We start from the raw sequence: 13,391 nt of genomic DNA on the forward strand, positions 1-13,391 counted from the left end.
TTTATTGTCTGAAATTGAAATGTAGGGCAGGAACACTTCTTGAAACTAAGCGGATACCAAAAAGCTGTTTTCCGCGAAACGTAGAATTACCAAGTTATAAAAGACATCGTTCGTATGATACTCTGATTTGTTCGATTCGCGACTCTCCAGTGATTAGCTAACCAAAAACAAAGTATATTCAAACCACATAAGATTTATTCCCGTTCTATTATGCTTTTAACAAATAGTTATGCATTTTCTCTTCTCACTGCTTTTCACGATATATTATATATACACATATATATGTATATACAAGTAAATAGCAAAAGTTCTCACTTTAATTGATTAATTTTTATTTGAATTCATCATTGCAATATCTCTTACGGTCTATTCTTAAAACTATGAGACATTTACAGTTAGGTAATTATTTTTTTCGTTTATTACATTAATGTAGTGAATCTATTATTACTTAACATATACATACATATAAACAGTTTTCATATACGCCCTTCATAAACATATTTTAGCAAGTGAACATATCTAGCTCTTAAGCTACATATCTAGGTCCTAAGTAATAAGTTTTACACATGTCCTTTTTTAAATATAGTAGCTTATTTTTAACTTACCTATATTGTTATAGGTACTTACAGTTATATATATATGTATTTACATATATTGGGAAAATATTCTGTTTCTGAGTAATACTTTTATATACAGAACCTGCTCAGTTGAGAATTCAACTACTTATTAGAAACTAGAAGGATAGTAGCATACTATATGTATAAAAACACTTATATATATTTAACTACACTACAATGGATATATGATAAATAGCTTTAACGGGTTAACGGATTGAATTCATAACTTTTTCAATAAAAATATTGTATTTTATTGGAAACTTTCATAAATGCATTTAAAGATAACTGCAAACTTGTCGCTGTAATGAAATATATTCGGGTGACAAAGCGTCATTATTTTCTTATGGCCATTTCACATAGAACTTTTGTTTCCCTTTGTGCCAGACATTTGTTTTGACAGAAAGGTTCGATGTATGCTTTCCTATAAGTACGTTTACATAAAAAGTTTTAGACGCGAAGCCAAGAAAAATGTTGGGCAACTCTCATCTTTTCACGCATTGCCACGCAACAGTCGCCATTTTCATTAGAGTGAAACACTGAAAGCAAAGCGATCATTGTGGCATACCCTTCGTTTTCTGCGCTTCGTTGTTTTAGTCTCTAACATCCTTTACCTTTAGTCAATTTTAATTTATATTGTTTTAAAATTTTCCATCCGATTCAAAAATGTACTGAAATTAATCGTTAAGATTGTAGACCAATAACATGTTTAAATGACTTTCATAACCCACTCTCGCGAGTACTGCCGTCTCAATTATAACGGTTTTCTCAATTTGTGATCTTCCTTTCACAAAGAATACCGAACACTTCGTTAACGTCAAACGAACCGGATGTCGACATCAATAACGATACCACAACAACTAGTGAATTGAATGTTGTGAATGTTAAATTGTTAAAAGAAAAGACAAACACTTTAAAATTTTCAACAGATCACTCATGACAGAAGAAAAAAGAATAGGCTACAAAGTAGTAGGAGGGCGAGGCGTGGTGAATCCTCATGGAGAATCCTTACATTTTCAAAAGTATAAATAGAGCCACATTAAGCGAGGTCCGTTAGTGAAAAAATTGTTAAAATTATCTTAATTTTGATTTATGAGTTTTTAAATTTGAATCATTGAATGTTCGGAAGAGCGCGGCCTTCTTACAACCATAAAATCGTATAAATATATACACACTTACGAGCAATATCTACACTTAATGCTAGTTACTGCTTACTTCGCAACAAATTATAAATGGTTCTAATTTTTTATACAGATTTAGTTAGATGCTTATTCAAAGGTATTTTATACCGTTTCAAAACACTTTTAGTTGGATAACTTTTAATTAAACTATTTCATTACTGACATTACATCCTAATTACCGCCCGGCGTTCGGCAGCTTACTCAAATACTTATGGTTTTATGGATTTGTATTTCTTTACTTTGAGCATGGCTAATTCTACTACATAGATAAAATATACGCACATGCGCATATATACATACTTTGTAATTAGCCGACCAAAGTTTTATAAATTTCACTACTTGAACTGTTTAGAGTAGTTCGCCCAGTCACCATTACAGGCACGCCAACATACATATGAATGACTGAGGCTCAAGCAAGCCTACTGCGCCCTACTCATCCTCTCTAGAGTTTGTGGCGTGCGGTGCCTTCGCCCCCTCCCTCTCGATTAGTTTATCACCGCGAAGTTGATGTCGTTTTTACAAGGGCGCCAAAGTTCACTGTCTGCGCTCTGCTTTGACGTTGCATTTGGTCTGGTCGTTGTTGGCCAACGCTAGCGATGCCGCGCTGCATCAGCTGTTCGGTGGAAGGCGCCGCTAAGCCGTCAACGGTTGTCACATTGCTGCAATGCAACAACGCCATCGCAAGCAGCGCAACAATGCTGCTGCCAATTTGTGGATGCTGTTGTTGCTGTTGTCGATGTTGTGGTTGTGGCCTTTGCTGTTGCTGTTGCTGGAGTGGCAGACACTGTGCGGGGCCACGGCGTGGGTTCAGCGCTACTGTACGCGGACGATTTCTGCTTTGATCTCTGTTATTGTGTTCGGTTATATGGCCGGCATTCTTGCAGAGAAATGTTGATATTTGCAATAGAATGAAAGCGCCAACTAAAGCGCTGATTAGCTTGGTCGGCTGGGCGGCGGCGCTGTGTCGAGCAGTGGGCGCCGAGTTGGTTTGCATCGCCTCTGGTCGCTCACCTGAAAAAGCATAAAAACAGTTAGACTGCTGGCAAATACAATCGAAGTAGGGTACAGTGGAATTTAGCAAAGAAATCCAAATTTACATATGCGACTCCATATATGCGCGAATGGTTGACAAAACTACTCTCAGAGTAGGAATAAACAATTCAAGAATCCCTCTTGGTAAAACGACTCAAGCATTGAGCTCAGCAAGACTTTAAGTTAAACCCAATTTGTCACTTCGCATTTGTATACATATTTATATCTGTACTTGCATAACATACTTGTAAATGTGTACGGCTTGAAGCTACCGGGCTTTGAAGGATGCTAAACGAAACATCTGGCATAATGCTCGCATTAACGACGCTAAACATGCAGAAAAGCCAAGTCGGCATGATCTGCCTAAATATATATATGTATACAAGTATGTATGTGTATAAATAGATGTACACACCCTTCTGCGGATTTCCTGCAATCCCTTCTTCTAAACCTTCAACATTTAAAATTGATTTCGTATTTTACGCCCAAAACTTTGCTTGTAAATCAGAATGTGGTGTGTTCGATAGCGCGTTAAGACAATCCCACCTAAAAATGTGTGCCTTAGTTCCACTTTTAGGTAATGTTTTAGATATAACTTGCATAATTTGATATGAATCGTATGAGTAAAGATGCAAATTTAATTCAGAATTCACTAAACATTGCCTTAACTACTATTATAGATCATAAACCAGAGTTTGAACGCAATATAAGTCTGCTACGAAATGAAGTTATGTGATTTGGGTATCAGTGTGGAATTTTACAAAACAGATTAAACGAAGAAACTTCCAAAAGTAACAATGGAATTGGTATAAATAAATGTAAAAGATGAAATAATAAAATTTAAAAACTTCCTGCCTGATCTCGCTATTTCTTCTTTTAGTCATGTTTCCAATAATGTTTCAGTGAAGGTGTGTTCTATTTTGGAGAAGCATTTTTAAACATCATTTAATCAGAGATTGATATTTATTTATAGATATGAAACTATGTCTTCACCGCTTTGGGTACGTACCCTGTAACACGTGGACCCGCAAGCTTGCTATCTCGGTGTTCGATGGGTAGCAAGAATATTTGCCAGAATCTAGTAGATCAGCATCATTGATTAGTAAAATAGATTTGGTTTCCTCAGATTTGATCGTTTTGAATTTTATGCGACCTCCAGACGTCTCTTCCGATAGAACCTGTAAAAGATAAAAGGAAGCATAAACAATATATGGTATATAAATACGAATTTTCATCATGTATATATATATATATTTATGCTTTGCAATGACACCGGTGTATCTATAAATGTATTTATGTAAATCAGTAAATGTGTAAATGGGTTAGTGAGCTTGTTTTGTCGTAAAAATGAGAAATTCAATTCTCGCATATAAAACTAAAACTCTTTTTCCCTCGTAAAAACATTATCAATACCGTTCGGAAGCATTTTAGCACTTTTACATTCGCTGCGGCATTGTTGCAAGTCTCTTTCTTCCACTCCTCCTATACGCTTATCCACGAACAGAAGCCTAATTTTCATGGCGGGGGTTTGTTTTGCTTACAACAAAATACATTTGGTTTCAAAAATTCATTCCAAGTACAACTCGCTGCACAGGATAATTCGCCCGAACACTTCTAGACGGTTGTTTACTAACTGAAAATGGTCATTAAAACTGGGTGGAAATATTTCGTTTCGCTATTCCATGATACATTTGGGTGATAACCACGCCCATCCCCCTTATAAGGGCTAAGTTGACTTGACCGATTTGAGCCGGTTTGTAAGATTTACATATATTATTTTCAATTCGCACGTCTTCGTTTAATCTACAAATAGTTGACTTTATACAGTACAAATTGTTCATTCTATTCCGGTATGAGTCCGTTACAAATTTTGGCGCATCCAAACTGAGCCCATCCCTACTGGTTTTCGTTTACTTTCGCGCTGTTTTCTTTTAAATACCTCGTTGTGTATGTTGTACTCGAATTTCTATTCTCGCTTTTGGTTCAGTCAGCACAACAAATACGATGGGATCTGCTTTTAAAGTAGATTTCCTTGATTCTCCCGCAAACCACTTGCACCCCTTTTCAAGTTTCAGTGCTGCTTCATGTCTTCCATTGCATGCGGCAATTGCAAGTGGCACGCTCGTTAAATCTGAGGCACGCTCCGGGCGTTCAACGTTCATGTCCTGAGCATGCAGGCGTCGCCGCGTATCAATTGCCACGCTGCCACTAATACAATTTTAAACGAAAATCACCGCCAGCTCTCAGGCGACGATTTTCCTGCATTTTTCGCACACGGAAGTGGGCGTTCGTTGAATGAAATATACAAGTATATAAACACACATTCAAACGGTGGCTTCGATGGCAACTGCGACAGCGCGGCTCTGAAGAGTTCGACAGGCACCGTCTGTGCACATTGCATGCTCCTGTCCTCTTCGGCGATAATAAATGAACTGGGTATGTGTGATGTTCGATAAAGAATTGCCGCGATAAAAGTTCTTAAAACTGGTTACATGTTTGTTCCCACGCAGCCGAACACGCGCTGCTACAAAGCTTTGTACGGTTTTATTTTAGCGCTCCGCCGGCAGTGCGGTACTTGAACTCGATAATTTATTGGTGAAATTTTTTTGGTAGCGTGCCAACATGAAAACTATGCGTTCAATGTGAGCGAGTGTGTGTGAACAGGAACCGATTCACCACTTTCGGCAAATATTTTGTGTCGAACATAAAACCCGTCGAATATTGAGCGTTAAGTAAATATGCGGCAATATGCTTCGCCTCGTCTTGAAGCTCTTGTGAAGCTCCTTAATTAACTCCGCTGAATTCGCCTTTCGTAAGGGTTCATTTGCCTCGTGCAACATATTAAGCGTTCATGGAAGCCCAACATGTAGACAATAAATTTTGTAGATTTTTAATTATTTATTATCTCTTTGTTTAAGAATCGCAAAAAACGTTTTTAGTTTTGTGAAACAAGTGTATATAAATATGAGCAATGTATGGTACTTACCTTGTCTTGATGATACCAGAAAATGTGCGTCGGTGGCTCGGGGCTGAACTTGATTACACAAGTCAGGTTGATTGTGCTCCCTTTATCCACGTATAAGTCGGGACCACCCAGTATGCTTGCCGTTGGCACTGTTAACGGTTGAGGGGCGAGGGGGAAGGCATGATACCATAAAGAGAAAGACAAATTAATATTCGAGTTAGTGATTATTGTGCATGCATGCAAAATACAGGTATTTTAGTGTGTATCGAAGTACTTATAGGCTGCAAGCACTGTTTCTGGTTGTCTGCCTCGGCACTACACCAGATACATTTTATTTATGTAGTCTAGCAGATGAACAGATGTTAGCAGCAGAGTCTATTGCCTATTTTAGTAGAGCAACAACAACTGGCGATGTTTTGTAAGAGTTCCAGCACAACAATAATAAAAACAATAACAACAGTAACAACAACAACAACAGAGTTTCGATTATTCCTTGAACTGGCATAAAGCGCATTACTTATGAAGTCGAGTGAGCAGCATATGTTGCTGGTAGTTTATGAAGACATGTGTCTGCCGCTCTTACGCTCGTACTTGTGCATTAACGAAAAAGCTTTAAGGAAGTTATTGTTAGCTGATATTATGGGGAATTTCGCATGCAGTTATTTTACTTTATTTAACTGTTGGTTAATATGGCTGTGTGTATAAATTAATGTTCAATTCAGCTTATGCTGTGTATCGATGAGGATTTAAGGATTTCTTGAAATTTACTTTCTTTCTAACTTCCGTTACTTCTGTAACACTGAAGTTGTGCTTTTGCAATGGGAAACATGAATCGCAAATTATTTCACTAGTTCTTATGTACACTTCGAGGAGGATACACTAATTTTTATGTACCAAGACCAAGTTTGAAACAAGTGTAGATTTAATTCCTTTGGCTTCAATATACGATGGCTCCTGAAACTGAATACTATATACCGCTCTGGTTAAATATATCCACGACACTTTCAGTTTATAACAACAAAAACCCCAAGGATTTCACAGAACCGGCTCAGAAAGGCCCGTAATGCAGCTGTGAGTCGGGAATCATGACTGTCACTATAATTATGACAGTTTGTGTCTGTGAAATCAATAATAAAACTGTATATAACATTCATAACCATTATTGTACAGTTATCATCAATTACTAACATTTTACTACGCCACCGAAGGATAGTCTGCGCTTAGTACCGTTTAAACGAAATGCTAACGGTTTTATAGTTTCACATAACTACTTTTGACACATAAACGTTTTACTGCCGGCTTTTATGTATCACCACTCTCTGTGTATCTATACTCTCTGTGTGATCGGTGGTAAAATTGAGTGTGTGCTGTTTATGCAATATATACAAATACAAGGGGAGCTTCGTAACCGATTGTTCATATTAAAATCCAAAAAATTAAATGAAATAAAGCAACTTATGAGTACGCACCTTCCACACATAACTAAATATTCATTCATATATTCTTGTTTTTTAACGGAACTTAATTACTGACGCTTGCAAACCAATTGGTTCGATATTGTTTCGAACGACCACACCCACAGGTTAATAGCAATTCGATCATAAATATTTAACTTGCATTTCCTACCATTATGCATGACTAGTGTTATTATTTAAGCAAGCGTATACTTACGTTAACTAAACAGATAGCGGTACGCTTGCTGATATTGCTTTAATTAACCTGATAAAATTTAATAACATACATTTTATTATACGTAAAAAGCGCCCCCACATAGTGCAGCCGTCAAGCACCTTGGGACTTTCAGTATTGAGCATTGAAAATTTCGTTGTTTAGAAAACTGTTTCCTACTATGCAATCCTTAAGCAAAACGAATATATACTTTGTGTGTGCCACCGCGAGTAGCCTCGTCGTATACGCAACTTTATTTATGATGCCTGCAAGAGGGCGTTTCTCGATATCTCAGTAGCGCGGGCTGTTTAATGTTGCAATATCAATTTGATTTCGTTGTATTCAACATTCCTTTTGGTCCCCCATTCACTACCCGACAACCCCAGACACCGATTGTTAGAGCTGACTTGCCGTTGACTGCAAACACCTCACCAATTCATATCGACAAACATAAGAGTGGGGGCATTATCTAGTTGTGTGGCTGATCAGTTGCTGATTGCTTCGAAGTGCTTTTGTATGGTAAATGCAAATAAAAGGCGAAACAGATATTTGTATGATTTTCTATTCCGGTTTAATTGTTACTTGCTGTACCAAGAGTTGTCTGTTTCTATTTAATTCCAAAAGAAGTGGGTATTTTGCTAGTTATGTTGCACATTCCCTGGCATATATCTGAATCTTGATCAACTTTTACAGGATAATAGGTACGCGAAATCAATATAACAATTAACACTGGGAAAAGGTTAAAAAACAAAAAGCGAACAACAAAAGCGGCGATAAAACTCAGTAACGTTGGCTTTGCCACTTGCGAACTGTAACTGCTCAGCGACAGCGGCCGTAAAAAACTTGTAAAATTGTAGTAACTTTTTGCCAACTGCCAACTGCCTGCTGCGGGGCGAGGCGCCGTTGCCATCAAAACAACAGAGTGAAGCGAATACGCCTCAGGTTTGACTCCAACTTTGCAAAATTTGCTGCAAAGAGCGAACGAAATGCCTTTGTTTGGCTGTGTGCCTTATAATTTTCTGCCAGCCACAATAAACACCAACTACAGTTCGGTTGTGCGAAAGGGGCGGGACTCTGCTGTTATCAAAATGTTTAAATGCTTGTGAACGCACTTTCGCCCAAGGCAACGCTTAACTTGGCGATATGTCCGCCCAGATGCATATAGGAAGCATACTCGCTTACATTCTCTGCAAGGTATAGTTGGTGTTATCACTGGCCTTGTATGTAACACTAGACTTTGTGTGGCACACTATCTAAACGAGCTCCACCGATTCTGTTGGCATTTATGTTCGCCATGTGAAAAACTTTTTGCGCCATTTACAATACTTGCACGCCCATTCAACTTTTGGTTGGACAGTGTAACTGTGTTCATTTAAAGTGCCATGAAAAACGCGGAAATTTTGAAGACAAACCAAATCCATGGTGACCTTGACTACACTTTTTAGGAGTGTGAGAGTACAGAGGATAACACTTCTGAGATGTGTAAACTTAAATGCAAGCCCATATTTCTGAAACTTGATTATTTGAATGAACCCAATTATTCTAAAGGCAAATCTTTGTAAGTGTCTTAATTGCTGCTAATTTACAGGGTTCAGTTACGTACGTTCAGTTTAATAAATAATAATCATGCGCTGAGTATCTAATGGTATGCTCCACTCGAATTCATAACGCCCTTACTTCTTTAAATTTATGCGCTGACAGATTTTGGTCATTAAAATCTCATTAACTGCACTTGTTATTGTTTTGAATACCAAATGTATGTATGTATGTGTGTATACATATGTGTGGCAGGGCGTTTACTACACGAGAAGTGTGGATTAAATACATTAAGTTGCAAGAGTACATCTTAAACGGAATAAGTAAAAGTAAGAGAGTACTGCAGCTGCTGGAGAGCTCTGCGATTCTTCTGCTGAGCAGCTTGGCCATTTTATTAAAAATAAATTTGAATTTGCATGCAGAAAACAAATGATATATGCGACTCGGATTGATATCGGAAGTGGCTGTGCAGCAGATGAAGGCGGTTTTATCCAGTCGACAACACAGAATTATGATTTGATTGCAATTGTCTCCCGATTACTCATACCCGACGTTCGCCTCGATGCACAGCTTGCACAAAGCCATGCAGCGAGTGCATTGTACCCACTGGGACCCCTTCCGTGGGGAATCGGCATAATTAGATGTTAATTTGTTGCCGACTAAGCACTTGTACACACACATACACGGGCATCCTCTCAGCAGCACATCCGTTGCAGCTGCCGTGACAATCATTCGCAGCAACGACGGCGCACACAACACAAAATAACAACACGCAGCAGCTGCTCGGCGGCACATGTTCGTCCTCATAATTAATTTCTGCTTAACAAGTGGCAGCGCCGCCATGGAGAGGGGCAGAGCTGCTCAACATATCAGTTTCAAACTTTGTCCTGCAAGTGACTGCATTTAAGCGAGTAGCATGAAAATAAGCACTATTTTGTGCCGTTATTAGTTTCCAGCGTTTTATTTAATTTCATTACAAGTGTAAAAAGTTTTAATTCGGTTTTCACTGCTCAAACAAAGTGAGTGAATAATTAAATTGAAATTGTATAATCCATTTTTTATTGACTCGCTTATTATAATGCTATAACGGTAATTACGATGGAGTTGAATTTCCAGTTTTTCATTGATGCCATCGGAAGGAAGTGTTGAGGATGAGCAAGTGTGAAATAAATACAGTTACATTTCGATTAGCAAATACTGCTAGTGCGCGCAGCTTAACTCCAGAAAGCACAGTTATCAATTCAGAAACAAATAATGTTCCTCATAAATTTGCTCATTCATTTGACAAAACTTCGCCTAAAGCTTAAGGAAACGACAAGTGCAAATGCCTTTCCTAAACTATGCTCATATACAAATATCCAACAAAATAACTGTAATCAAATCTCTTCCAAATGCATACTTGGAAAGACAAATAATAAGCGACTCTGTTGACTTTCGTGCAACTTGTTAAAGAGCTTAGCATTGTTAAAATTGCCAACTTTGCTACACACATGACTGTTTCGCAATGACTTCCGTTACTCAACAATGCATTATAATTGTAATGAAATTTCCTTCTTGAGCTGAAGCTGTAAATTTAAATAATTATTAATTAAATTGTCGTCGGCAAAAGTGGCAGTTTAGTTTCAACTAGACAGTGTTCGTAGGTAAAACTGCCTAGATATGCGATTGTGTGACTAAGGAGTGGTGAATTTGCACATCCCGTTAGACGACGGACCTTCTGATTACATATAGGGTATGATTTCGGAATTTGTATCTTTTATGCGAATGTGTCTGATTAAATATGTCTGCTCGTTCGTACTTAGAAAGCCTTGTGATAGTATGCGTGTGCGAGTGTGTGTTTGCTTTCAATATAATTACAAACACAAATACACACTTGCAGTTTTGCAACTTCGCTTTTGTTGGCGTTGCAAATGAAACGGGAAAATCTAGTCATCTTTGTGCTGGCGCATAAGTGTTTGTGTGTGTCTGTGTACAATATGGCAGTTCTGCAGTTTCACAACTTTAAGTATGACTGCAAATTCAAGTAATGGCGCGAAAGCATACACGCACACACACACTCAAAGTGCGGAAGGGTAGCATCTAACTCGGCTGAAACCGCGACTGACACTGATGCAGGGTAAGCCGTGGAAAAACTCTTTGCTGTATAACTTTTGTTTGCCGGAGCATGGATCGAATCTTACAGTGTTGAGATCAAACAAATCAAATACTCATCCCCACGTCTTCGAAAGGTCTCTCGAGTAGGGGGAAACAAATGTGTAATTACTGAAATGCTTTCACAAAATCATTATAATTTATTGCACTGTGCACATTTCGAAAAAAGTAGTATATCATATACGAAAATATTTAGCACCGAATAAAGTTCAATAGAATGCAAAACAAAGTTTGTGCAATATTTCGGCATTGTGGTAACTGCTTTACACTGCAGGCAGGTTCAAGCAGGAAAACATTAGAATTTTTTGAAAGAATATTAGTGCGGTGGGAGCGGTCTGAAATCCTAAAATTATATCACATCAAGTGAGGATATATGTATGTTTTTATTCTTTAGTATACACATTTAATTAAAGGTAGCGAGGGTTTTAAAATGGCAGTTTGATAAGCTCTTTTGGTAGCACTAATCAAACTAATCTGATTTATTTTGTCTTCACTTATTACGTATATTTATTTGAATTTAAAAAAAAGTATCATTTAAAAAAAATAAAAAATAATTTTGAATTGAATCTGATTTTAATATAAATTATAAATTCCGGATATAGACCTGCCCTAAAGAAGCTTCTCGCACCAACTGTGCTTAGTGCACATACATGTGGAGTGTTAACACAAGAGTGACTCAAACACTCCGAACCCATTGACGCCGGAGCGACTGCACTGGTGTAGTGCTGGGAAGCTCTACTCAAATTGAAGATAAGTCAACAAATGCCGCCAGTGCTACACAAACACACTCGTACGCACAGCTGTTTGCACGAGTGTTCAAATATGTCTGTGTGTGTGGTGCATAACGCAGCATGACATCATTCACACACACACCATGCATGAATGTGTGCTTATGCGCAGGCGTAAATATTATTTCGTTAATGTTCTGGGAGGCCATAAGCATAAGCATATCAAAGCAGTGCTGTGTGCTGCAACTTTAAGAAACTGCAACCAAGTCAAAATAAACAGGCAGCAACAAGCTTTCGGCTACATCAGCTGCAGCGTCTACATTTTCTCTCTTCTTAGCTAGTTAGGGAAATGCGTTGGTAATATATATTAGCGTAATTTGTGCATTAGTTGCGGCAACAGATGTGCGCCGACGGCGGTCGATTGCAGCGTGCAACATGCTACACGTCACGCTCGCTCCAACGTTAACGCTGAGTGATATGTGTTGCAAGAACTTATATGCATCGTCCCACATTCGCACAAGGCGACCATGCTGCAAAGCAAAGCCAAATTTTTATATAAATTTCTACTGTAGGCAGTTAAGCGGACTTGCTTCGCGGCGCAGTGGCAGTTAGTTTCGCCTTTTTGGCGTTGAATGGCTAATAATTCTAAGGGTGGTTAGCGAGCGCAGGTGCGGCTGTTACTTTAGCTCCACATATGTATGTAGGTATGCATGCACGAGTACCAACCGGCCACTGTTTGTATGTGCCCGAACATGCCCGCAAACTCGTCGTCGCTGGACTGGTAAATACGATCGGAACTTATGTAAAATGCATCGTCGCTGTAGTACTGCTGCAGCAGACTGCTTGTCTCGTCGTCGATGGTGTCTAAATAAAACAAGAAAAACAAAACAACAAAAAAAAAAAGATGGGCATAAAGTGAGTGCTCTGTAATGGTTATGATGATGGTGATGAGGAAACTGTGATGATGGTTACGCCGTGAGTGCTTCCATGGAAACATATGTAAATATTTGACTAGAAAACGCCAGTAAAAGTATGAAAATAACTTATGGTTTACTCAAATAAACAATAAATATAGTAAAAGGTAATGTTCCTTATGAATTATGAAAATCAAATATAGTCAAGAACTCATATAAGTGTATATTTCCAATTATGTTTGGAAGAACGAGTTTTGTTTATTAACCGACTAAGTTGGCGAATCCTGCCAGCTATGGGCTTCAGTACATGCGATCTGCTCGCAGGCCGATACGTTCAACTTTCTGCTCTCGTGTAAGTATCTCTATTCAAATTTTCGTTTTGATGCAAATTGTGCTTCCGTGCTGCCATAAAAGTGTTAATGGGAAAGTTGCTCGTAACTTCGATTTTCAGGCTGAGTGCATCTGCTGTAACCGGTACTGCTTATGTGGAGAATGATCAACATTTTTGCACATTTACATGCAAATAATTACTAATAACTATGGGAAGAACGAAAATTTAGTCGTTGCCTTAGCAGAGCTCCCTGAATGCAGTAGTAAGCAAA

The 13,391-nt window shown here is 38.3% G+C and overlaps 1 protein-coding gene across 2 annotated transcripts in view; it reads right to left on the minus strand.

Annotated features, from left to right (window-relative positions):
• Positions 1-308: 308 nt before the first annotated feature.
• Positions 309-13,391, minus strand: part of dpr10 (defective proboscis extension response 10) — a 134,385-nt gene continuing 121,302 nt past the window's right edge. The window contains exons 5-8 of one of the 2 annotated variants that reach the window (XM_036364034.2): positions 12,602-12,739; positions 5,814-5,941; positions 3,837-4,005; positions 309-2,806 (exon numbers count right to left, since the gene is read on the minus strand). In XM_036364034.2, coding sequence (XP_036219927.2) covers positions 2,289-2,806; positions 3,837-4,005; positions 5,814-5,941; positions 12,602-12,739 — 953 coding nt within the window. In that variant the 3' untranslated portion in view covers positions 309-2,288. The remainder of the gene's footprint in view (positions 2,807-3,836; positions 4,006-5,813; positions 5,942-12,601; positions 12,740-13,391) is intronic. The other variant, XM_036364036.2, reaches the window with a different exon arrangement.

The sequence above is a fragment of the Bactrocera oleae genome, chromosome 6 (genome assembly GCF_042242935.1).
Source record: "Bactrocera oleae isolate idBacOlea1 chromosome 6, idBacOlea1, whole genome shotgun sequence".
NCBI lineage: Eukaryota > Metazoa > Arthropoda > Insecta > Diptera > Tephritidae > Bactrocera > Bactrocera oleae.